This window comes from Nelusetta ayraudi, unplaced genomic scaffold (genome assembly GCF_046127955.1).
Source record: "Nelusetta ayraudi isolate G7.1 ecotype Tasmania unplaced genomic scaffold, CSIRO-AGI_Nayr_v1 ptg000011l, whole genome shotgun sequence".
In the NCBI taxonomy this organism is placed as follows: Eukaryota; Metazoa; Chordata; class Actinopteri; order Tetraodontiformes; family Monacanthidae; genus Nelusetta; species Nelusetta ayraudi.
Genome location: NW_027466061.1, coordinates 20,665,936 through 20,691,903, shown reverse-complemented (window position 1 = coordinate 20,691,903; position 25,968 = coordinate 20,665,936). Strand labels below are relative to the sequence as shown.

At 40.6% G+C, this 25,968-nt stretch overlaps 1 protein-coding gene across 1 annotated transcript; it reads right to left on the bottom strand.

Annotated features, from left to right (window-relative positions):
• LOC142884306 (MAM and LDL-receptor class A domain-containing protein 1) lies at positions 1-24,274 on the bottom strand. Its single transcript, XM_076019818.1, has 50 exons — positions 24,066-24,274; positions 23,697-23,810; positions 23,478-23,609; positions 23,232-23,325; positions 22,904-23,063; positions 22,480-22,663; positions 22,168-22,302; positions 21,920-22,044; positions 20,929-21,166; positions 20,488-20,750; positions 20,198-20,288; positions 19,847-19,999; positions 18,958-19,086; positions 18,411-18,544; positions 18,214-18,337; positions 18,005-18,124; positions 17,608-17,762; positions 17,411-17,506; positions 17,245-17,335; positions 17,012-17,131; positions 16,607-16,706; positions 16,372-16,531; positions 16,039-16,258; positions 15,323-15,440; positions 14,953-15,082; positions 14,777-14,855; positions 14,535-14,687; positions 13,728-13,853; positions 13,423-13,638; positions 13,209-13,328; positions 12,118-12,279; positions 11,904-11,995; positions 10,860-11,027; positions 10,540-10,707; positions 10,339-10,447; positions 9,229-9,342; positions 8,988-9,087; positions 8,339-8,498; positions 6,987-7,104; positions 6,729-6,872; positions 5,866-6,053; positions 5,101-5,266; positions 4,051-4,269; positions 3,262-3,440; positions 2,350-2,578; positions 1,546-1,705; positions 1,328-1,445; positions 357-1,177; positions 191-260; positions 1-110 (listed from the first exon to the last, which is right to left on the bottom strand). Exons 1-48 carry the CDS (start codon positions 24,091-24,093, stop codon positions 953-955), a joined length of 6,927 nt encoding a protein of 2,308 aa, XP_075875933.1. The 5' UTR covers positions 24,094-24,274; the 3' UTR covers positions 1-110; positions 191-260; positions 357-952.
• Positions 24,275-25,968: the final 1,694 nt, after the last annotated feature.

The window sequence follows — 25,968 nt, the reverse complement described above, 5'->3', positions numbered from 1 at the left end:
TTAATTGTGTAATTTGTGGACTAAGAATCGGATGACTGCATATCTTTGTCCGCAGATACATCATACAAAACGTTGGGGAAGGCAAAAGTTTTTGGTTCATTTTCTGTGCCCTGGAAAGAGGAAAAGAAAAACAACAACATTATGTTACGTATACTCTAAACATTACTGTTACTATATGCTGCCCACTTACATTTGTTTTGTAGTCATCGAGGTCGAACATAGAGTTCTGGACACTATTACTCTGAATGAGCTGCTGCCTGCTGTAACACAAGATAAGTATGCACTGTAAATGTTCTGTTATGTCTTGGTTATGTATTAAAATGTTTATGTATTATAATTATTCAATTATGTTATACATTGCAGTACGTCTTCTGTGTAGCACAAATATGACAATACAGAGGATGGTTCCAACCCCCAGGGTTAGACCCACAGCCAGACCGACTGTCAGCGTGTCTGGACAAACAAAATGAGAGCAGAACAACTTACACCAACTCCTCCCTCACATTCATACGCGTCAGCACTAACATATGGGGAACACATTTGTCATCATTAGCTAAATGAAACTAACCACGCAGGCTTGTTGTAGGATAAAATATCAGATCAGATAAGATCAAAATAATAGTATTTTATATGTTTATATTAGGCCTGGGCAGTGTCTCACATCAACTGGCAATTTTCATTCTGTTTTGCATTGCAGGTCACATATTTATACTTATAACTTTGTCTTGTTTTTAGGTAAGAGATTTCTTACGTTGTATGCAGTTATATTGTATTCTACATTTTCTTAGTATCATTAAAATTTCAGAGAAAGTCAAAAGTAATAAAATTTATTTATCACCTTATTTGTCACCTTAAAAATTTAATTTGTAAATAGTTGCTGCCGCATTCAGTTTCTCTAAATATTTTTCACTAAAGCCTACAGATCACTACATTTTGTTTAGTAAATCGGTTACTACAGAAACCGATTTACTAAACAAAATTTGCCAAATTGTCCAGTCCTAATTTCCTGAATGAGGAATAACAGTATACTGACTGCACTGTGCAGTTTCAGATTACCATAATCATCATCAACAGGAGGATCAACTAGGGGCGAAAAGCAGCTGCCACGTGAGATGGAGAGATCATCAAGAGCGATGACGGCGCCTGTTTCCCACCCTGTCTCGTACTCAAACACGAACTGTGGGAAAGGAGAGAGTTTAAATTTGAGAAGCAGAAAATCTAGAAGTTCTGAGTGAAAACATCTAAATGTATCTCCTTTAAATATTGTGTGAGCTCCATGTTGTTGAACTTTCTGTAATGAAATCTTTTACAATAACCATGTTTGTACCCAGAAGGACTCGCTGCGTGTTGTGTGCAGAGAGACACTTCGCCATTCGTCCCCTTTGTCTCCTGACTGCGACCATATCAGGATCCCAGGTTTTTCAGTTTGTACAGGTTGTGTATTTCTAAAAGAGAGGGTGGAAACATTAAAATGGGGCAGTAGAAGTGATAAAGGGGAACAGCACTTCATTCAACTTTGCAAATGAAAGATAAAATCAGTTTTACCTGTTATTTATGCCAACTTTGAGTGTCCCAACATCACTTCCATGCATGTTGTACCAGAATGTGAGGCAGTGGCCCGTAATGGACGGCTGCAATACATCACTAACCAGGATAGATGAGTGGTCCCTATGACCCATTGAGGTGTCCACATGCAGATAGTGACCTGAAGGAAGTGTGAGATAAAGATGACAGTGACAGTGGATTTACTACTGCTGGTACAACACAAATGACACATTTCAAATCAGTCTGACACCAGCGATGTGGCCTTGCGCTGCAAGTTATCCATGGCATAATTAGCCTTCTGTTTGTAGTCTTTGACGATAAGTTGTCTTTAGCATGTTTAGCCTTCTCTATATCCTTCCACACTACCAGAAAAGCCTCAGTTTTAGCCTCTGGCTCAAGGTGAGGGTTCCACATGTTTGATAAACAAAAACAAAAACAAAAAAACAGGACAGCGGTCTCATATTCAAATTCTGCTAAAGCAAAGTTTTCTAGCGATATGCATCTCTGAAAAGTCAATGGATTGCCAAGAAATGAGAAGGTAAACCTTTTGATGGTAAATCTTCATTATTTTAACATTTTTATTTAATTATTTTAAGAAAGAGTGTGCTAAAAACACAAGTCTGATATCAGACTAATACCTCTTCTACATATCAGTTCTGTTCTCAGTGTTTTGTCTTATTTTTTCATCTCTTTTCAAACATGTAAGACAACAAGAAGTATTTGGGGGGGTGGGGGGGGCAAATAACAACTGCACTGTCTGCAGTGAAAGATTTTGAAAAAGTGTAGAATAGAAATATAGCTGACCATATGGTGTGTGTGTGGTGTGGTCGACACTCGGTCCAAGGGGACCTCTGGAGTTTCCTCTTCGACGGAACCAGTCATGCTCATCTGATCCTACGTTGCTCCAGGTGCACATGTTGATCTCAAAGTCACAGTCTTCAGAAAAAGAACATGCAGCGTCCGACAGCAGCACATCATCAAGAGCCATGTCTCCCTCCTCTGAGGGCCCAGCCTTCACACCTTCAATTATGATCTGGAATGCAAATCATGATAGATGTTGGAGGGTGGCTTTAAGTCTGTTTCTTACCCAGCAGGAGCATCAGTCAACTTGTTCTGTGACTTCTATTTTAGCAGAGATTTACATTCATGGTTTTTCAAAGTGTGTATAAAATTAATTGCATAGGAGTGATGAAGTGTCGCCCAGGTGAACGCTCACATCCTAAGCATTATACTATACACGTGCAGTCTTTCTTCTCAAGATCTTGTGGATTTTCTTCTTAAGAGGTCATTGTTCTGTCTTAAAGTGCAGCTGTGTAAAACTACAGATCTGTATTAACACTATCAATACTACTCCGTAATGTATGTATGTATGCATATATGTATGTATGTATGTATGTATGTATGTATGTATGTATGTATGCATGTATGTATGTATTTATGTATGTATGTACGTACTCTGGTTACATTTTTGGGACTGCAAGACACATACAAACAAAAAACAAAACAAAATAATACATGGCCAAGACACAATGACGTTATTGTCATCTCCGTGCTTTCTTCAGAAATAATAAACAGCATTACTCAAGTATTGACAAGTTTAATTATCTCGTTAGCATGCATTGTTGTTTTTTTCCTGAAATGTCAGGACAGGTGCGCTGTAAAAATGGCCATCCAGAGCTTGTTTTATTTCAAATAACTGACATTTGTGCCACTCACCCTGTAAGGCTGAACTGGGGGGAGAAGTGAAGCTTGGCCAAACCTCCATAGTCTACCCTGATCTCCTGCCTGGGAGAAGATCAGAGTTTGTTTCCCATCTTCACCCTGCTGGTAAACTCTCAGCATTCCAACTCCTCTTCCATACATGTGGTACCACAGCTGCAGACAGGATCCTTTTCCTGAAGGTCCAAAGCAAGAACAACTCATTTCAAAATAAGTTTATGATATACATGTATAGGGAAGGATTTAGTGTTGCTGCTGTTTACATTTGATTGACAAGATGCTCTGTTTGTCACACTAAAAGCTTTTAATTGGTTGGAGCACTTGAACTTGTACTTTTTTGTTTTCAAAACCATCAACTCACATTTTTTTTTCTACAGCGTAATGCTGTATAGATATAAATGACAACGCAAAAATGATTATTTAATTAAGTCTTGTGGATAAAAAGAGAAAAGTATGTATCTTAATTTTAGCACAAAATCTTGAACTTTAATCGTTTCCATGAGAGAGAAAAAATAATCAGCCAAGAGTTAAGCCTCATAGCTATCATCAAGTTTTACAGTTTTGTGAACAATAGACCATGATAATCAGGTTCTTTAAATATTGAAATAGTTAATTGCAGCTGCAAAGCAGTTGAAAGTGAGGTCAACTTCATCAAATTATCAAAGTAAATTTAAAAATCTTAGTGTTGATTTTGGCAAAAACTGACAAAATTGAATATAGGAAGGATTGTTGTCATATTTTGTTGAACTTAACCTCTTTTTTTTAACAATTGCGGGCCGGTCTCACCTGCAGGGTAAAGAGGTGAGGACACTTTAGCCGTCTGGCCATCAAAGTCTGTAAGAGAAGACTGCAGGGAGAAGTAATGGCCATATGGTGAGTTGGTGGTGTGGTCACTGTTTGGCCCTGTGTCGTGGGAGGGGCTGGGACCTGACTCTCGAACCCAATCCCAGTCATCATCGGTGTGCTGTTGCCAGTTACAGCTGCCATCCTCAAAGTCGCACATGTCTGGAAGCCACAAAAGTTGTCGTGTGGATCATTGTACTGTTTAGAAATATGTGGTTTATTGACTTAATTGTCTGCCATTTCATTATATTATGATATATATATTGCATATATCTAATAATATTATAATGCTTTGACAGTAAAGACACGTTGTCATCTATCTGAAAAAAATCCCATTTGAGACCAAGATGTTATTGCATCAAGTATACAACCAGAAATAACTGAATTAATTACCAAGTTTTTAATAATTACCCCCCTTTTTTTAATCTACTTTACTGCTGTCAAAAAAGTATTTCTCTTCCAATTAGTGACAAAATTAAACCAACAATTTAACATCAATCAGGAAAAAAAATATATGCATGTTATGATGTATGTTATAGTGTGCACATAACAGATAAATAATTTGGTGTAATATCCTCAATGCAGATTTTGCAAAATCTGTCATTGTTTTTTTATATGGTTGTGTTTATAAAGTGTTTAAATGGTCAGCATTTATTCCCCCCCCATTTTTTATGGGTGCGTAAGAGAGGACTTCCCCTGCATAGTTACTGTTGTTACGGTTGCAAATGTAGGATTAGAGTGAGAATGTTTAAGAGAGGGCCTGAGAGAGGCTAATTTCCTTCAAATTATTTCTGCAGTATTGATAAGATAACATTTAAAAAAAAAAAAAAGATCAGAAAAATTCAACACCAAATCGATATTTACTTCTTACCAGCAAAATGTATATTGCTCAAATATGGATGGATATGGATATGGATGGCCCAAGCCCATTAAGGCAAAGTGCTGGGTGCTCAGGTTCTAGTTCATTTTTTTTTTTTTTTTAAATGTTCGTACCAGATACAGGACAGGGTCCACTGGAGAAGGAGATGTCATCAATGGCAATGTCCCCCACCTCTCCACCCACCGTGGCCTCCAGAATCACCTGGTGGACATGCTGCAGCGTCACATGGAACTGCACCTTTTGCCATTCATCACCTTGATTTCCTTGTCTTTGCCACACCTATGGAAAATATGGAGGGGGTAATTCGATCATGAAGGATTTAGGTGAATTTTTGCAGCACGGTGGTGCACAAAAAATACTGTGCAACTTGCATTTTAAAGTGCAATACAATGGTAGCTTTTTGTAAGCAGCAATTTCATAATGTTGTAAAGCACCTTTATCTCATGCTTGGAGACCATATAGGAGGTAGTTTAAAGGTCCAATGTGTGTCTTAGCAAATTTTTAAGGAAGCCAGGTATTTAAGGAAGCCTGCCTAACAGCGTGTTTCGTATTTAGGGCAGGTGGGCTTCCTTAAAAAAATGGTGGCGTAAGACGGCAGTTAACCGGGGGCAAGACCCTTATTGCTCTAGGTATATTCTTATAACACGAGAAGCATTCTAAGGGTAGAAAAATCAAATTTTTTAATTGTACTGCGAGTATGAACTTTCAGTAATGTATTTATGGACAGTATGCTAACCTTTTACGTAAGCTTTTACTCACATAAAAATCATAAATCAAGCCAGATTTTACACACTGGACCTTTAAAATTGACTGACAGCCTCTGTTATGCATTTACTTGCCAAAACCTTAAACAATCTACTACTCTACGCATATGTCACCATTTTTGTTATCCAGGGACCAGCTGTTTGCAGAATTATCCTCAAGAAGCCCACATTAGCTCCAAACATGTGGCGCCAAAATGTCAAGCAGTATCCGTATTCTCCAGCAGGGGGCAGCATCGGCGACTTCAGTTGCGCTTTATCGTTCACCAGACTCGGTGAGGAGCTGTCGATATAAAGGTATTTCCCTGTAAAACAGCAAAGAAGCTTTGAGCATTGAAGGCTTTACATTGTTTAAATCAAATAATCCCACGCATCTCCTTGTCTAAACTGTTTTGCAAACAACACTTTGCATCTTTTGTAGGATGAGTTGGATAACATAAAGTGTACTTTTAACACTGTGCAAAAAGGGCTGATTTCCTTTCATTTGTTCTCATTTTTAGTGGCCACTAACCTGGCAGGTGACTTGCGATGGAAATTAGTCAATGGCTGTGCATGTTGAGATTGAAACATTTATTGATATCCAGTTATTATTGATCATCATTATATGAAATAAATTTGAAACAAAGTAAAGATATTTTGACTTTATCTACCCTTTTCCATAGCCTTTCTCTCCCCCCCTCTCTCTTTCTCTCTCTCTCTCTCTCTCTCTCTCTCTCTCACACACACACACACACACACACACACACACACACACACACACACACACACACACACACACAAACCAGTGCGTCATAAAAGTTGACCAGAAATCAGACCAGAATAGAAACTACTGTTATCGGTAGTTTAAATGACTCATTTACAGTAAAATATTTCTGCTGTCACAGCAGTTCTGTGAAACATCTTGAACTAATATTATTGACTTTATCATGGGCAGTTTTTAATTGAATTAAATGATTGAACAGCACCTCACAACAACTCACCCGTTCCACTAGTGTGGTCTCCTTCAGGGCCTGTATGGGGATTGTCAGTGGCACCAGACCAGCTGAGCCATTCTACTCGAGGTTGAGGCTCCTGGACCCATAGACACAGGCCATCTTCAAAAGAGCAGCCGCAGGCAGGTAGAGCTGAGGGCAACACATGATTTTTAGTACAAAGTGATCACAGCGTTTTCTTCCACTTCAAGAAAAGGAAAAAAAAGCACACATTCACTGTTAACATTGTCACTGTAACCCACTTACGAGGTGGTGTGTAGATTCTTTCACAGCCTAGAAAAGAGATATCATCCACAGCAGCGATGTGATCCTGTGTGTCTTCTGCGGTTAGGTTAATGGGTTGGTTAGTGCTACTGAACTGGACCTAGAAAAGGTAATTGAAAAAAAGTTAAAAATGGTGTCTGTACGCCAGCAAGGCTCGCAAATGGTAAATGGACTGCACTTATATAGTGCTTTCCAGCACCTTCACGGTACCCCAAAGCGCTTTACAATGGCTTCTCATTCACCCATTCACACACCAATGGGTGGCTGCTGCCATGCAAGGCGCTGCCAGCCCCATTGGGAGCAATTTTAGGGTTAAGTGTCTTGCCCAAGGACACAACAGCAGACTAGGATGGAGCAGGATTTGATCCACCAACCTTTCGGTCAATGGACAAACCGCTCGGACTCCTGAGCCACAGTCGCCCCAAGCGATATGGCTGAATAATTAGTGCCACCAGCGACACCAAGGCCTGGTGTCTACCAGCCTAATAAATCTTGCCAACTAACGGCTCTCCACCCCCCCCCCACCCCCCCCACCCCTGCAGACACCCTGGTGATTGGGGGTTATGACAAGGCTGCCTGAGTTGTGCCTCCTGTTTGCACTTCTAATGATCTCATGCACCTCACAACACCTTCACATGCACGCACTTCATACATGCTTCATACATACCTAACTGATGTCCACGTCATGTTTGTACTTTTTTTTCTCAGTTACGGGTAAATAAAACATTTGTTCTTTTGTATCATGTTTTGTCTCTTGTTTTCTCATCCTCAGACTCAAACACACTGTGCCTGACTCTGCCAAGGCCTCCTGAGCCACTGGACACAAATGTGTTTATGCATGTTGAAATAACAAAATGGGTTTTATATGTTCATTAGGTGCTTTGAAGTGATTTTTGTGGGCTGTCCATTTAAGAGTGTAACGCATCTCATACAAAATTCTCTAAACCTCACCCTCTTTACAACGGGTGGATTTGATTGAATGTTACATACAGCATAATGTACATGCAATTAAATTCAGAAATTACTTCACGATCCAAAGGACGCAATGCCAAAAATAATTTCATGGTATATTCTCGAGCTGTCGAGAATATACCCTGCCTTCACCCCATGACAGATGGACATGGATGGAAGGATGGATGGGTGGATGGATGGATGGGTGAATGTTGTATTGTGCAATCGTCTTTCAGCTGTGATTCAACAGGTACATTTGCTTTTGTAAACTTGCCATTTGTCTGTTTTCCAATGCAAAGCCAACGCAGAAGGTGGGCAAGTATTTTAGGTCCATTTCATTGGTAATTAACATGTAACTATCGTGAGGACATTAGAGCACCCACCGTATAAGGCTGCTTGTGCTGGCCAATGGGCAACTTCACTGACCTCCAATGAGAGACAGTGTTGTGACTGTACGACCACAGAGTTTCAACATCGGCCTCATCCTGCTGCATAAGCAATCTGAGTGACCCAGTGTCCGCTCTGTTGATGTGGAAGTGAAACCTGCACTCAGGAAAGGAGGAAGGAAGCAGGGGAGAGTGTTGGATTTGGAAGAAAAAGGATGCGTGGTAGAAAGAGCAGAAGGCACAGAGGATGTTGAGCAATTCATTTGAAGGAAAAAAAAACAAACTTTGCATCAAAATAAATTTCACAAAGATAATAAAAACAACACAAGCTGTTACTATAGTTTATCCATTTTAGGGTGTAAAAATTGATAAAAGTGTTTTGATACTGAGTCACAGACTGGAGCAGTCTGACCATTTTCACCATTAGGTGGTGCAAGTGTCAGTGTTGTTCTGGCATGTAGAGTAAAGTCATGAATGAAAGAACTGAAACATTCTTAATTATTATCTCCTACAGCTGTTCAACATCGCACTGGTTTTGATTTACTCAGACAAACGGGGCGAATGAGGAATTGCTTTACACTCGTACGGTTGACAGAAGTGGACAGCTACATGCAAAGCCAGCACTTTTTTTTTTAAAACCACTTACTGAATCTGGCAGTACGGGGTTGTAGGACTGAGTGACGGACTCTGGAGAAAAGCCTCACGCACGGGACTCCCCTTGGTGAAATTCACCCTCATGTAGTGGCCTGACGGTAAAGAAAGACATTGAGATACAACATTCCAAAAGTTGCTGTATCAGAGATACGTGCATCATCTTAAATGTTTACTCTTGCTATTGGCCTGCGGGACAAAGAACTGACAAATTTATCTGACGCCGCCTCTATCACCTGTCTGTGTGGTGTGATCAGTGGGCGGGTCGGTGTCGTTACTGGCTTTGTGTCTCAGCCACAGGCCACTGTCGTCTCTCCAACTGCACTGGTCTCTTTCAAAGGTGCACTCCCCTGAATGGTTCAGCAGAGGGTGACGGAAAGGGTGGGTGAGGGTGAGGAAAAAAATCATAATGCCTTGTGATTAGAATTTGACCTCAGGTGCTGCTGACCAGTGAAAAGGTTTGCAAATTAGCCCACTGAATGACTGCTTACCAGTAATCCATTCATTAAAAACCCATATTCTTTGTGTTGCATGCAGAGCTACACGTACATCTGGTTTCCTTTAATAGCCACACATGTCAAGATCTATTTGAATTGATGCTCCTATTTCATGAAACAGTCCATCAGCTCTTAAAGTACAGGAAAACTTACAAGTGTAGATATTTGTGACAAATCTTGAAATCAAAAATAATGCTGTTCACTGGTTACACTGTACAGTAAGGCACTGACTTTACACTTCATTCATTCATTCATCTTCCATACCCGCTTCTTCCCAAGCTAGGGTCATGGGGGTCTCAAAGGGTGACACCCTGTACAAGTCGCCAGTTCATCACAGGGCCACATGGAGACAAACAAGCATTCACACTCACATGCACACCTATGGACAATTTAGAATGTTCAATTGACCTCACATGCATGTTTTTAGAGTGTGGGAGGAAGCCGGAGAACCTGGAGAGAACCCACGCAGACAAGGGAGAACATGCAAACTCCACACAGAAATGCCCCAGGCCTGCAATCAAACCCACGACTTTCTTGCTGTGAGACGGCAGCGCTAACCACTGTGCCACCATGTCGCCCGACTATACACTTATTTAATGTTATTTAATATCATAATGCTGTAACCAGCAGAATACCCTTCATCTAAAGTATGTATCACCTATTTGGTGTTAGTTTGACCCTTAGCATTATTTGCTAACTAAATTGACCAGTTAGCTCCCATCCTGTTACACAATCAGCTAACCTGCCATTTAAGCTGCTGAGTACTTCAAGGATTATTAATTCCTCGATTCTATGGCGGGGCTAAGCATCATGTGTTGGATGTGTGCAGGAAATGCAACACTAGCTCACCACAGCCCTCTTCATCCTCCCCCTGCTGGCAGTCTGGATGATAATCACACAGTAAGTATTCCTTAATACACGGCTTGTCAGGTGACTGCCAGCACTGAAACTCATCATCCTGTTAGGACAGAGAAAGAGGGAGGTCGATACACACTTTTTTTTGCCCATGTTTTTAAGGAATGTTGTATAACCAGGAATGTATCAGCTGACCAAACAAGGTGATGCTGTTGGGGTCGTGGGTGGTGCGGGCGTGCTTGGTTCGCTTGGCAGTGGGCTGTTGTCTGGGTCAAACGCACACTCCCTGGAGAAAGAGATGTCGTCCAGCGCGAAGAGCCCGAAGTCACTGAACCCTGGCTTGTACGTAGCTCGTAAAACAAGCTAAGAAGAAATAGAGGAGGAGGAAGAAGAAGAAGAAGAAGAAGAAGAAGAAGAAGAAGAAGAAGAAGAAAAACTTTAGTAGGACATCTCCTACAGCAACAAAGAAGTCCAATGCAGTGGTGTGAGTTCGAGCAGGTTGCCTCACTCCCCACCTTGCTGTTGACTGACGTGGAGAACGTGACCTCTGCTCTCTGCCAGTTGTAACTGTTCAAGTTATTTTTCAACCACAAAACACTGTCATAAAGTTCAGCTTGAAACGTCCTGGACTGGACTGTCAGTTTCGTTGCAGTATCCTCCAGGCTCCAGAAGAAAAATCTTACCTACAGAGATATAAAAAGATAAGAATTACGATAAAGAGGAAGTGACTCTGGCTGATTTTAATTATTATAGTTATCTGTGTTTATTCTAACGAGGTCCATATACTACTGATAAAATGAAACCTTGAGATAGTAAAAGCTCTGTGTGCAGAATGTGCACTTCTGGAATAAACGTGACACCACTATTTTTATGTGTTTCAACTCACAGCAGCTCACACGATACCTCTCAGTCTCACTAACTAACCTCAGATGTCAGAGGAAATGTTTTTAAAAGGATTTTGGCAAGTGCAATATTTCAGAATTTGAATATCTGTATTAATTTCAGCATGTGGACGCGGTGAAGTGGACATGAAGTTCAAAGTTGGCATTGGAACAGGAGAGTGAGGTGATTCAAGTGCTAGACTGAGTGTTTGATCTGGTCTACTCTGTTGTTGTGGCTGTAATGGTGGGGTAAGATTTAGGTGTTAACCACATGAAAACGTAGATATTTTCTCATTCTCATATTTTTTGGGCCGCTTAGTGCCAACAGAGCGTTAAATTAGCCACTAGAACCAGCCCGAGCTTTAATTGAATTATGTTGCATCGGCATGAAGACACCCTCAAACATGATATGGTGAGTTCACTGTACTCAAATGGTCTCCACAGCCACTGGATATCAGTCCAGCAGAGCAGCCGACCAACCTGACGCCAAACTGTGCGACCAAAATCTCTGTGCAGAGAGCATGTTCTCAACACACTGTTGAATCTGTGCCACAAAGAATGGAAGTCATTCCGAAGGCAAAAGACGGTACAACTGGGCCGTCTTTTGCAGCCCAGTTGTACCGTCTTAAAGTGGAGAGCGAGTTGTAAAAAAAACAAAAACAGTCCCAGTATACCCACAGTGCAGTTGGAACTGGGGAGTAAAGTTCTGGAGAGAATCTCTGACGTTTGGCCGCTCACTGTCTTATGCTTGCCAGGAATGACATAGTGACCTGTATGTACAGTAGATATGATACCATTAAATGGGGAAATTAACATGCTTGAAACAGAGTGAGATTCATTTAGTGGCCGTCAACTATCAGGAGAGAAATGCTGTAGTTAGAGAGTCTGGTACCAGCAGCGGTGTTTTGGGTGTGGTCCCTCATTGGGCCCAGTTGGGGCCAGGCCTCCTCCCCTCTGTGTCGGCTCCACTCGGCTTCAGGTGAGTCCTCGTCACTTCTCGCCCAGGAACAGAGGCCTCGTTCAAAGGTGCAGCGCTCCACATAACCTTTTGCGTCTGCATTCAAATTCCATTTGAAAAATAAGGGAAATCAGAGCTGTCCTAACAGTAGTGCAAAAAATATTGCATTACAAAGGTCTTATCAATCTCCAGATAAACTCATTTGGGGGCCGTCAGGGCCTGCAAGGCGTTCTCTGCTGCCTTAATGATTCTTCGAAAAAAATGTTACAATTATGTAAATTTTTTCTTCATGACCTGTGCTGTTCATGTCATCTTATATCCACTTAGTCTTAGTTGCTGTCAGCACCATGGTAGAGTTTTATGCAATCATATCTCAGCTGACTCGCGTTGTCAGGTTCTATGATATCTGCCTGAGGCCTTCAGAATCAACACTGCAGGCTCCTGTCTGCTGTCAGTGAACGTACCACCGTCAGTTGCGATAGCCAATCAGATCTCGAGTCTGCGACACCGAGGTCAGTTAGAAGGTCTTACACTGAACTTCACATGTACTGTGTTTGGATAAGCACTCATGAGATCCTGAAAGACAGAACTTATAGTGGGGATTGTTCGCTTGCACGACGAACCCACGATGGCTGAGATTTAGTTGCCGAATGACATATAATGTGGCGGTGTAGAGCAGCAGTTGCACTGTCTGGATTCTGGAGTCACACTGCTTTAGTGGTATTATGTGGTGTATTAATTTAGGTCAGACTAAATACGTATGACGTCACTGAAGGTCTAGGTGTGAAATGCACAGCCAGCCACTGGATTTACTGAACAATCACTGAAAATTCCCTATTTTATTCAAAGGTTCTAATGAAGATATTTGAGTAGCTAAACGTTTGAGATATTGGTTACGGTGGCCCCATGTGTTTTATCGTCACTCTGAACATGTCAGCATTTACTTCGGACAGCTCTTTTAAAATGACAGCAAGTCTCAAACGCCTTGAATTCTTTAGGACAATTTCATCAAACTCATCCCTCACCGCAGTCCATCTCATCAGATCTGTCGCCACAGTCATCAGTGAAGTCACAAATTCTGCTGGGCTCCACACACACGCTGTTGTTGCACTGGAACATATTCTCTGGACACAATGGCTGAGACTCTACAAATGAAAATACAGGATTTTTTTTTATTTTTTTTTAGAAAAAAAAAATAGATTTGAAATCAAAAAGCCTCCCATTGAGCCCATGGCTTACCAGGTAAGGAGCAGTTAGAGAAGTCTATGTCATCGATGGCTAAATATTCACCATGGTCAAACTCCCTGGAGGCTTCAAACAGGATGTTGAAGTCTTGAGGAACTCTACCAACTGTTACCTCACAGAGGACCCAACTACTGGCAGCATGTTCAGATAGCCTCAATAATGTTGTGGTCCTGGCACCGACTCTGAGCACAACATCCAGATACATTTGGTCTGAAATGACATCAGAGTGAAAGAGTGAAGATTGGAGATGGAAGTTGGGGAGTGTTTCTTTTTGATGAACGTAGACACAAAGAACATACCCCATCCATACATGATGTAGTAAAAGCGCAATGTGCAGATGGAACTGGCTTGCTTCATGGTGGGGCTCTGCAAAGTAGTCGGGCTCATTTGAAGGCCTCCATTTGGTATGACTGCAATGTACCACCCTGAAACAAACAAAAAAATCAGTAGTAACTATTAGATATTGGAAACCATAGATATAACAATATTATATAACTATAAATACAATTTTTCTGATTATATTAAGAACATTTACATGTCAATAGTCAAAAGAACAGATACAAAGGAAAAACCAACAGACGATTGGGGATGTAGAAACTCTGGCAGCACTACCGCCACACATATTGTAAATGGGGAAACACAAGTGAAACTTCACTTCCAGATTTAGCTTTTCTTCGTCATTTAAGTTTGACTGCTCACAACAAGTTGAAAAGCTCTTTTGAATTTGAAAATGTATTATTGTCTCTTGGCTGGTAGAAACAGATCCACCTTTTGTCCTATATGAGTGTGTGACTGGCCTGACCAAAAAAAAAAAAAAGGCTGCACCACCACAGGGGCAGCACTGCACAGAAATACAGTGAGTTGGACTCAGCACCTTCTCATTATTAATTTTGGGGTGACCACAACTGGTTCAAAAGGTCACCGTTGCATGCAGTTTGTCACAATGAAGATGAAGAAAGTTTAAAGAATGAACTGTTACAATAGCACAATTCATGTTTAATGCATCAGAGTCATTGTACTTATTCCATACCAAGAACCATGGGATTCCTCCATGTAGAATGTATGTATCCTGCTGAATAAATGGGGAGTAGAACAGGTTTCCTCACCTTGTTCAGTGCCTAATGTGTTGTCAATGGAGGGTCCATAGTCAGAACTGTTACTCCCTCTTGCCCAGCGACAATGGCCAACACCGATCTCTTCCCAGCCACACGTGTCGTTTTCAAAAGAGCAGCCCACAAATCCCAAGCCTGTTTCGTTTACTACAAGAGAAGACACAACATAGTTTCACACTTTTTGTGATGATGATTTTAACCCACAATGTTATATTTAAAACTATTAATAATATCACCTTGACAGCGGCCTGGTGTGATGGTGATGTCATCAACAGCAACGAATCCTCTGTTTTTGGTCTCGGCCACGATTCGCAGCTGAGTGCAGAGTCATTGAGGGAATCAGTGAGTGCAAGTTCTAAGATATCTGTCCCTTCTCTCATAGGGTTTAACCCGACAAGACAAGTCAGGTTACCTGGAAAGGTTTGTCCATCTGTACATCTTTAGAGAACTTGGTCCAGTTGGGTTCACTGCTGTTAGTGCTGAACAACAGCTCCTCCTCTTCTGGTCCTGTGTGCTTGAGCACCTTCAGCAGGCCTGAGGTGCTGCAAGGCAACAGAGCAATGACTTGTCTTTGTGTCGTGCATAAAATCTATCGATCTATCTATCTATCCATCCTGCATCATACTTCAGTTTTTTTGCAAATTGTGAACTTGGCCAGAATTGTGCAACACACAGGGCAGGTGATTTAAGTCCCAATGACATTTGTGCATGCTTGCTGAGGAAGTCAGTGGGGAAACTAAGAGCAAAGGGCATTCCTATGTCACAATAATCTTTTCACCGACCTGCTGTCCATTTGGTACCACAGGCTGAGACAGGACATGTCATTCAGTTGGATCCATTCTGAGGATATTTGAGCCAGACTGTTGTCTGGCTCAAGTGTTGAACTTAACAGAAATTGACCTGATAGGAAAAAATATAACATTAAACAAAACAAAACAAAAAAAATTCTAGCTGCTCTGTTAGCTGCACTTTGAGTCATTCATTGCCTCATTGAGTGTGTGAGTGATTTCTTGTCTGTCGAAATGTCAGAACAGGGAAAAAAGTGAGCATTACTGACTCCTGATCTTAAAGTCACAGTCAGTGTGCAACACAAAAAATGTCAGAAAAGTATTTAAAAACAGAGGAAGAGCAGAGCTGGGAGAGCAAAACTGTGAAGAACTGTAAATAGTGAGCCGATCAGAGTGAGAAAAACTGTTCAATATTGAGGGGCTTGCCAGTCTGTTCTACATTTGGTCATTCGGGGCACTCCAGTTTTCTATCACTGTTTAAGACAAACAAATAGGAATAGTGAGTGTGAGTGCTTATATGTCTCTCTGTGTTGGCCCAACAACTACGGACCTCCTCCAGATTTGAAATAATGAACAATAGTCAATACATGCGATGCTGTTTGCTGTCAGTGCCCCCCGCCAAAAACAAGTGAAATAAATTGTTACTGAGACAGACATATTTCTGATGTTTGATGTGGGTTTTCAATCTTCTTGTCATGGTGTGTATCTACCCTCTGCAGTCTGGGTGGTGTGGTCTATTAAAGAACCCTGGAAGACGCTACTGGCCACGACCCAGTCATGTCCTCCCACTGTAGGAAGGTTGACCCAGGAGCACAGTCCAGACCCAAAGTCACAGCTGGCTGGAGGACTGCAGGGGCCGTCCCTCACAGAAATGTCATCCAATTTGATTTTAGATGCAGAACTTGACCCGTGGACTGCCTGAAACACCACCTGCCAAATGACATGAACCGTGTAATTGGAGGCGGCCTGGCAGTATGCAGTTTAACTGTATACAGTTTGGAGAACATCATGGATATTTTTTTTCAAAACAAGGAAAGTCTTACATATAATCCATTCTTTCCTCCACGAGAGGATACAGTGACCTCTGCAACTTCCCAACCCGCGGAGGGAACTCCAGGTGTGCGCCAAAGTGCATCACCCAACTCCTCATTTTCCATCACATGCACAGTAAGAACGTTCGAAGGCCCTTTGGGAAGCCAGTACCTGCCGACATCCAAAAAAACAGTAATCATTCGACAAGACTGCAGCAAACAGAAAGGCTGCATGTGATGAACTCACCAGAAACGTGCACAGTGCTCGTTTTCTGGCTTAGTGGTGGACTTGAACAGACGTGAGAGCAGCTGGACAGCTTCTGCACTCGTGGTTGTCAGGTAGAAACCTACAGTAAGGAGGCAACCATTTCAGATTTTAAAGGTGTATGAACACACACACACACACACACACACACACACACACACACACACACACACACACACATATATAAGGAATCACAAAAATATAACTTCAAAACATAAGGTGAGGTCATGACATTAATCAAGGCAATTCTTAGATGGAGAAACCATTGTCTATGTATTTATTAACCACTCCACATACTTGTTTACTCTTAGGTATCAACTACAAGTTGGAAGATACAGGCAAAGTCATACAGCTACCCTCTAGAAATCTATTGCGACCCCTCCTCACCATTTTCTGTGCCAGAGCTGTGATCCACCTCGTCTTTCGTGGCTTTCATGTGTACCCACTTGCCATGATGACCCTCATTATTGGTGAAGTCGCACATGTTGGAGTCAAAACTACACATGACTGGAATGGCACAAAAAGAACTTGCATATTTATTCAGTGAATTAATAACTTGCACTTATTGCAACATATTTTGAATTTGTTCAAACTTCGGAAGAGAGTCTTTGGTTACGTACGCTCATTCTTGCAGACACCTTCGCGTACTGTAATGTCATCAATGGCAATGAATCCTTGACTGCTGGTCGTTCTATTGCCAGTGAATGTCAACTGTAAACATATGTGAAAACATTTAGTATTTTAAGCTAATATGTTACATACATTCATAGGTTGTACTATACTTGCCTTTTGCATGCCGTTCAGGTTGATGGTTACTTGGGCATTTATCCACTCTGGATTCTGGGTCCCTTGGCGGGTCCATATTAAATCTTCAGAGGATTTCTAAAGGAGGCAAAGCAAAACCACAATGGTGCAAAAAAAGAAAGGAAAACAAAAAAAAGGTCACACTGTAAAAGAACAATGTTGTTCAAAAGGGTACATACTGTCTTAACCAGCAGATTTAGGGATGGCACGGAAGGTCCGCTCATTTGGTACCAGAATCCAACACAAAGAGTTGCAGAAAGGGTCTCAGCAGGAACAGAAATAGATGCTGTGTCGCCATTTTTCGATCCAGATCCATTCAACAGTAGAAAAAAACCTTTTGGGCACACAGAAAATAGAGAGATTGCCTGACTGTAAGGCTGAATTAGTGCCATCACAGTGCAAATCACACTGCTATTTACTGCTAATGTTAAGATTCAACATTAACATTAAATAAAATAATTTAATGAAAAAAATGTAGAACAGAATTATTTAAAATATTGTTTAGTACAACCATGCATTGACTTCTACAACAGGGATACACAGTTTTTCATCATCTGAGTTGTGTATAGCCAATACCTTCATTGTTTCCTACAGTGTGATCATACTGAGGTCCATCCCATGGCTGCTCCACATCAAGCCCATGACTGAGAGTCCAACCAAGGTCATCAATCACCTCCTGGACCCAACTGCATAGACCTATTTTACAAGATCTGTTTTACACAAGTAACATTTCACATTAAGGTATGTTAAGAATCTCTTTGGTGGGATGGTTTTTCCCAAGTCACCATGTTCAAAGGTGCAGTCCATGTCAGAAGCCGTGGCATTACAAAATCTGTCCCTGATAATATGGATATCGTCCAAGGCAAGGATTTCCTTCTTCAAGTTTGGATCCCAGGCTTTTATAATAATCTGCCATGAAGGTTGTTTGTTGTGAAATAAGTAATATTTCCTTTCAACAGTACTTGTCAGGTTGTGTCACTACCTGGTGAGGCGCTGATGCACTGTAATCCATCCGGTCAAGGATCCATGAACTGTTAGTGTAACTTCTTGTCTCCCCAACAAGACGCTGTCCCCCGCTGTCTTTCACAAACACTTGAATTATACCACTGGAATTACCTGAAAGTCCCAAAAATGATCATCATAAGACTGAAAATTGTTAACTCAGTTTCTCTAATCTATCTTTCCTAATCATTCACACTTACAAAAATAGTACAAAAACTGTTTATTTGTTACAAGGCTTGGACACCGCATATGCTCTTATTGAAAAGTGTTTGTATTTCATTTCATTATTTCATTTGAGTTCATAGTTTCGGTGAGTCTGTGTACAGATCTATGAAATTTACTATTTATTGACAACGGAACCTCTATTATTATTTTATTCATATGTATAACTCAAGAAAAGATGTTGAGACCATGAGTAAATCACATGATTGCTGTGGTAGCAATTTATGAAAACTAAGTGAGAATTAGGGGAATTTGTCTGTTCAGTTACATCACAGCAAGATACTGGTATAGTTGGAAGATCTCACCTGTTCCCCATCCCTGAGCATAATGCCACATCTCCAGGCAAGCATGGTCTACTGCCGCCATCATCTCACTCTGGAGTTGGGCAGTTCCCCTTTTGTCAGAAATTAAGGGTCTAAAATATGCAAAGTGACCTTTAAAGGGAAAGAAAAAATATTTAGGGAAATAATGTGTCATGTGTTTACTTTACAGAGAATTATTCTTTTTCTTTGGATGCATGACTCACAAAGTGGCAAGAACTTTGTTTTTAGCTACCTGAAAGAAAGAACTGGATAACTGTCTTAATATTTTTCCTCAAATTTTAGCACCACCTTTTAAATAAGATTAGGTGACTTTATTAATCCCAAAATTGGTAACTTAACTTCACCACAGCAGCAAAAAGATGACGGGGGAAAAGATGTTCTGCTTTTAGATGAGTCAATAAAACAAGAAACGTTACCCAGTTACTCTTGACTAAACACTGCAGGAGTGCTGTGCTGCAGCTTTAACAAGTAAAATGTCTATCCTATGAAAATGAAAACGGTACCATTGTTTGTACGAGCACTATATGTGTAAGATACCCAAAGGGTCAATCCTTGCACCCTTAAACTTTTGAAGGAAAATGATTCAATAACATTTTAGAATAACTACACAGTTTTAACATTAGCATACTTTATTCATAGTAAAACATACATAAAGCATTCTTAGTGTAGGCTATGCTTACCATAACCTGATAGGATTTGTTATAAAGTATGAATACACAATCCATAAATACATATTCAAGAACACTAAAAACAGCTGAAGGTGTGTCCTTATTGTTACAAATTATTCAAAGTCAGTCATCTGGCCTTATTTAGTGTATCTCTGTTAGTAGATACTGCAATATTTACATTACCGTGGTTTGTAGTAACCTACCGAATTTTGAATTTGTAGTGTGGTCTTTGCTTGGAATGAACTCTTCGACACTCTCGAAGTGACTTTCACCAGAAAGCCATTCCCATTCCACTCCATCCTCAGGTGGTGGATCGTTGACCCAACCACAAAAATCCATCTCAAAATCACAAAGACCTGCAAAGAACAACAGCAACAGTTCGCAACATTAAATGCATTCCTGAATCTGTTACAAGCACCCCCTTCTCCACACAAACACACACACACACACACACACACACACACACACACACACACACACACACACACGCAAATGTGTCTAGGATAATTTTATTTTAGCTGTAATATTTGAAGTAACGTTTGAAGTATACCAACCCTGCGGTGGACAGGACCCTTCCACAACAATGTAGTCGTCAATAGCAATATCTCTCCCCGTTTCATCCCCGACCACTGCCTCAAAAATAACCTTTATAACAGAATAACAACAACACTGGTAAGGGTTACATCTTTACAATGTCTGCCTAAAGAGGTGAGTTTTGAGTTGGGCTTTGAATATGAAAATGGAATCAATGAGATAAAACTCTTCATTCGAGCAACCAAATTTCAATGAAGTTACGGGATATGCTAACATAATCAGACTACTAGCCAGACAAACAGCCGTGTACCTGAAATGGGACCCTGGAACTGAGTGTAACTCTTCCGTGTCTCCAGTGGTTTCCCTGATTTAAACCTCTGTTCCAGCTTACAGGTTGCCTGGACTCGTCAACGCCTTGGAGGTAAACACTGAGTTCACCGACCCCACTTCCCTCCATATGATACCAGAACATCAAGCAGTCGCCTTCAGATACAGTGGACTCCATCACCGGAGTCATGATAGCAACTCGGGTCCCAGCCAGATGTTTCCATAACTGGGCGCTCAGATAATAACCTGTGCATAAGATCTCACACATATTAATACTTGAAAAGTATGCTGTTAGAAAAAGCATCTTAGATTCAGTCATTGGATTGAAAAGAAATATTGTATCTGAAGTGAAATTCTGAAACCAAAGGCTGGCTTGGTTCCAGATTGTAACTGGCTGACTGAAGCTGAAACATAACATGCACACCTTGATCAGTTCCCAGCGTGTGATCTACGGTGGGGCCTGAGGAGCTGGCTGGTTTGGACATCCCTGTCATCCGGGCCCAGGTCTCTGTGGTAGATGGTTCGGGCAGCAGACCACAGAGGGAGGATTGGAAAGTGCACTCTTTCTCAGCTGGACACGAGTCACTCTCACTTCTGTACACCATGATGTCATCAATGGCAATGCTGCCTTGATTTCCACCCAGCACAGCCTCTATGATGAACTGACCATGAAGACATAAAAGCATGGGTGTAAGGACAATACAGCCTGTCAAGTTTTTGTCATTAAACAGATGAAATAACACGATTGCGGGTTCAAAACATCCTAACAATGAATAAATGCAAACAGAAGGATCAAATAGAATCGGGATTTATTAGCACATTTTTCAAAACGTATGGGACCAAGTCATGTTGCGCATGACGATTGAGGACTCAAGTTGTGACTGTGATAACACAAATGTAGAATTCATTGTGATTTGAAGGTGAACAAACGATCATCCACAAAGGAATTCTAAATGTTGAGATTTTTCATGTGGTAAGGTTGATTTTTAGAGACTGCAACTCTTAAACCTACCTGTGCGGTTTAGTTACACTTGAAATACCCAAATCTGAGCTGCTAGTGTAGCTTGTTGTTAACTGCCTGTGTTCTACATTTAGTCAAAACACACACTTACAGTGGCAAAAATGAAACCAATTAAAGTAAATGTAACAAAACGTGTAAATGGAAATAGTTAGGCTATATTGGCATTGCTCATTTTGAGACAATTGCCATAGCTTTAGAAATACGAATTGCCTAAATAGAGAACACATCCAATCTGAGCATTGCTGACCATTATTATGCAACGGCTGTGTGTGAAATTAACACTATCTTGGCAGCTCAACAGCTCTTTGTGCCAGCTAAATTATAAAAGTCTCACACTTGAGGCAGTCTATCGTAATGAGAAGAGCAAAGGAAACAAAACAGCAACAATCATCACCTGAATTGGTTGGTCATTTTTAAATGAAAGGTCTGCAAATCTCCATCTATTTCCTTGGGTTCCACTTCTTAACCACACAAGGGTCTCTTCTCCACCAGAAGGCTTTGTAAGAAACTTTAACGATCCTGCAAATAAGACCACACATTTGCGAGATGGGTGCACATTGGCAATAGTAGCTCCTCACGATTCCAAAAAAGTGCCAAACTGTACCAAAGTTATTTCAAGGTATGAAACTATGAAGAACATACCAATGCTGTTGCCAAATATGCGATACCAGAAGCTCACACATATGACCCGACCAACTGGCCGAGGGAAGCTCATGAGTCTGGCTGTTGATGAGCTGTTTGTCGATGATGAGGTTGATATCTGCATGTAGGAGGATCCTGCAAAGGAAGTGGGCAAATATCAAAAACAACCCCCCTCCACACACAAAAAAAAACAAAAAAAAAACAACCTCATCAATTGTCAAAAAAGTTAAAGATAAAGCATAATGTGAAGGTTGTTTAAACTTATTATTAATAGAAACAAATGAAATTGAAACAGAATAAACTCTTGCTGACCTATTCCTTTTTCCCACAGCATGCTGGCAGTGTAGTCATGGTACCACGAACAGGTGTTTTCTTCAAAATCACATGAGAGTTGATCAGAATCTTCCGGGACATCTCCCTCTGCACAGTACTCAAACTTCATATCATCCAGCATGACATCCATGGTGGACATCGGAGGGTCGAATGACAAATCCAACTGCAGAGAGAGCAATTTTGACAATCATTTTGATTGAATACTTTACTTTTCTCCTCACTGCTACTACCTAGCTGCTGCATACACAGCAAAGTTCCCCATTTTGGGACAATCAGGGCTCATCTTATCTATTCTTCACAGATAAGATAAAACAGTGGTCTTGTTTTAAACATGAACCAGGCTGCTACAGATTACCAATAAAATGTGTCTTTATAAAAACAGCTGGAAGAGGAATATTCTTACCTTGTATCCTGCAGGTCGATTGCCAATAAAAACTTTAGCATTCTCCCAACCATCCTTTTTCTTTTCATTTAAATTCAGCAAGAGATATTGTTTCTTATCTCTCAGCAATATTACTTTTAACGTCCACAATGCCTTGTCGTCACCGATGTGGTACCAGAAGCTAAAACACATTAATAGTCAGAGCACAAAAATAAGTAGCATTGAACCAGTCTGGCAGATTCTTAAGGTCATTAAACACACATATATTTAAACAAAAAAAAAACAAAAAAAACAAAAAACAAAAATGCACAATAATTTTTATTAAGGTTTGTAAACCTGAAAGAAGTACCTCATTTGGCAACCCAGAGCTGCAAGTTTGTCGATAGAATACTCCAAATTTGCTGTATTTGTATAGCCTCTACCGGATGTATACATCACATGTCCTGCAACATATTTCACGGTCACAACACTGTCACGACCATGTAAACATACTGATGATGCAATCAATAAAAAGGCACCCAAAAAATCAAACAAATACAAAAAACAAAAAACAAAAACAGCAATGACTCAAGTGGAACAAGAAGCAAATAACTACCAAATGGGTCTCCTGTTGTATGGTCGAGACCAGGTACTGTGGTAATGTTTGCCATCTCCCTTTTCCAGGTGAAAGACTCACTCTCACTAACATCTTTCCAGCCACAGGTGTCAAGTTCAAAGTCACACAAACCTTTAAAACAAACATTAAAACGTGTTATGCGGCTGATTTTTCTCTCCATGATACAGAACAAGAAAAGTTTACTCAGAGGTTAAATACCAAAAATCTCTTCATCTGAAGCATTTTTACGGACTGGCTTGAACTGGCAGCCCAGTGCACCCGGTGCACACTGAAACTCCTTTTGAGTAGAAGAGGTCACAGTGAGCAACAGCACTGTGGAGAGAACAACAGCACTTAAAATGTCTTCATGGCAAAAAGGAAAAGATAAGTAATTAGCTGGTAGGTAGTAGGAGTTGATCATCTCTCTGCTTATCTACATTCCAGAACTGAAATCTTAAACATCAGAGATTTTAATTTCCGCAGAGACTGTGGGGACACTAGAAGAACCCATTCACCTTTTCAAATACCACAATGTACCACTGTGTTTATAGGTAATGACAGAATCATTAAGTAACAGGTGTACCTTACCTTGCAGGAGGAATAATACTTTCTCCATGTCTTTAGAACGAGGACACACAGCAAGAATTACAGTGCCCAAAGCATGACTGCAGCCCCTGCAAAACCCTCTGTAGCAGAGTTTGAGTCTGCTCTGCTAGTGGGATGATTTTTTTTTTTTTTTAAACGCCAAGTTTATGCTTATCATTGAGCATACAGGTAAAAGTCCAGCTCAATAAAGTGTATTACATTTCCAATGATTGCCTTCCTGACCCTTGGCAATGGATAGAGGAGCTGTGTTCAGGATCTGACGCTTTTATTATTGTCTTGCTTTTAAATATTAATACGATTATAAAGTGAATCTCTAGTCACCAAACAATCAAGGCACCATGTTTATGATGCTGTCTCATAACAGCAAAGGGGAAGGAGAGACGGCAAGCAAATGAATTTGAAGCAATAAAAGCAAAGCCTTGCAGGGATTTTTGCAGTTCTAGACCTTATCTTGCTTTTCAACGGATGAGATAGAAGCCACACAGGGACAATCAGATGTTGTGTCACGGCAGTTTGTGTTGTCAAAAGTTAATGCTCCAGAAGATTATTTCAAATTAACTTTTACGATCTGACTGTCTTGAGGAAATTTAGGAGCGGAAGGGATTAGAACGTGTGATAATTAAGTTCATAGGAGATGATATTGTGTTCTACGCTTCTCTGAACTGTCACCACTTACCTGCAAGACCAACAAGTTCAAACTCATAAAATACAAGTTAACCAGTTACAGAATGCTGTCAACAGGATGTGATAATGATGACTTGAATGAACATGAGGGCAATGAGTAGTGGTCAAGAACACAGCATGGGCAGAAAGATATTCCATACATGAAAAAGTTTTGAAAATGTTAAAGTCAAATATTAGACACTCTGAAAATGAGCACCTTTGTTCCTTTGTGGTAAACTTTTCAAAGAGAAATCCTTCATCTACCCCTAAGAGGTCAGTAACTCAACAACAGAAAGCAGTGTTTTTTTCTTCTTCTTTTTTTTTAAACTGCAAAAAAAACTTAGTTTTGCACATGACCCAGTTAAGTTCATCGCATAAGTTTGGGAGGAACACCTATCATCTACATGCACATACGCATACACAACCGGGTGACATTTCAATTACTTTATATCTAATCCAGCGACAGCTATTTTTATCTAATCCAGTCAATTTAAAATATTAACTGTTGCACTACTCACTATAATCAGTCCTTATTTCTAGGCCTGTTAAACACAAAGGCTGAAGTCAAAAGGTCTTAGCAGTGTCCAAAAAGGAGAATAACAGCAGAGGAAGTGAAAATGTAAAATGCTATGAAAGATGTTAAGGAAGAGATGGAGAGCAAAGGAACAGCTGAATGCCACAAAACAGGATATTGTGTTGCTACACTCAGGATGCACACTTTGTTCCTCTCATCAGTAATGAGACAACATGATGCTGCTCTGAGAATCTTGCAAGTAATGCTTCACCAAAACCAATGGGAAAGAAACATTTTCAAGCCCACGAGGACATTTGAAAAATCTGTTCCGCGCAGTTGAAATGTTGAATGGCCACCCGTCGTGGACATTTTTGTCAAGATCTGCTGTATGATCCCATGTTAACCACACAACACACTGTCATGTAATTACCAGTAGAAGGCTGACAACACACAAATGAAGTGTAAGTCAAAAATGTTGCTAAGCAAGAAAGCATGACAAGAAAACGGAATAGAAAGGGCTCTATAGGGATAATGCTTCATGTCAACGTGGAGCCTGCCTAAAGAAATTTGGACGTAATAAGTGTTGCATATTGTGCAAACACGACAAAATAAGTGTATCTTATGGGGTGGTGATTTGTTCAGACATGAGGAGAGTTCATTCGTAATTTCTTTTGCTTGCTCTGCTTTTTAAAAATTGTGTACAGATAT

Bases quoted from the DNA above. Each gene is read 5' to 3' on its own strand.
- LOC142884306 (XM_076019818.1), bottom strand. From the start codon at position 24,093: ATGGAGAAAGTATTATTCCTCCTGCAAG. The intron at 10,448-10,539 runs GTCAGCTGATAC...CTGTCCTAACAG, and splicing joins CAACAGCATCACCTTGTTTG to GATGATGAGTTTCAGTGCTG. The intron at 8,499-8,987 runs GTAAGTGGTTTT...TCCTGAGTGCAG, and splicing joins ACCCCGTACTGCCAGATTCA to GTTTCACTTCCACATCAACA.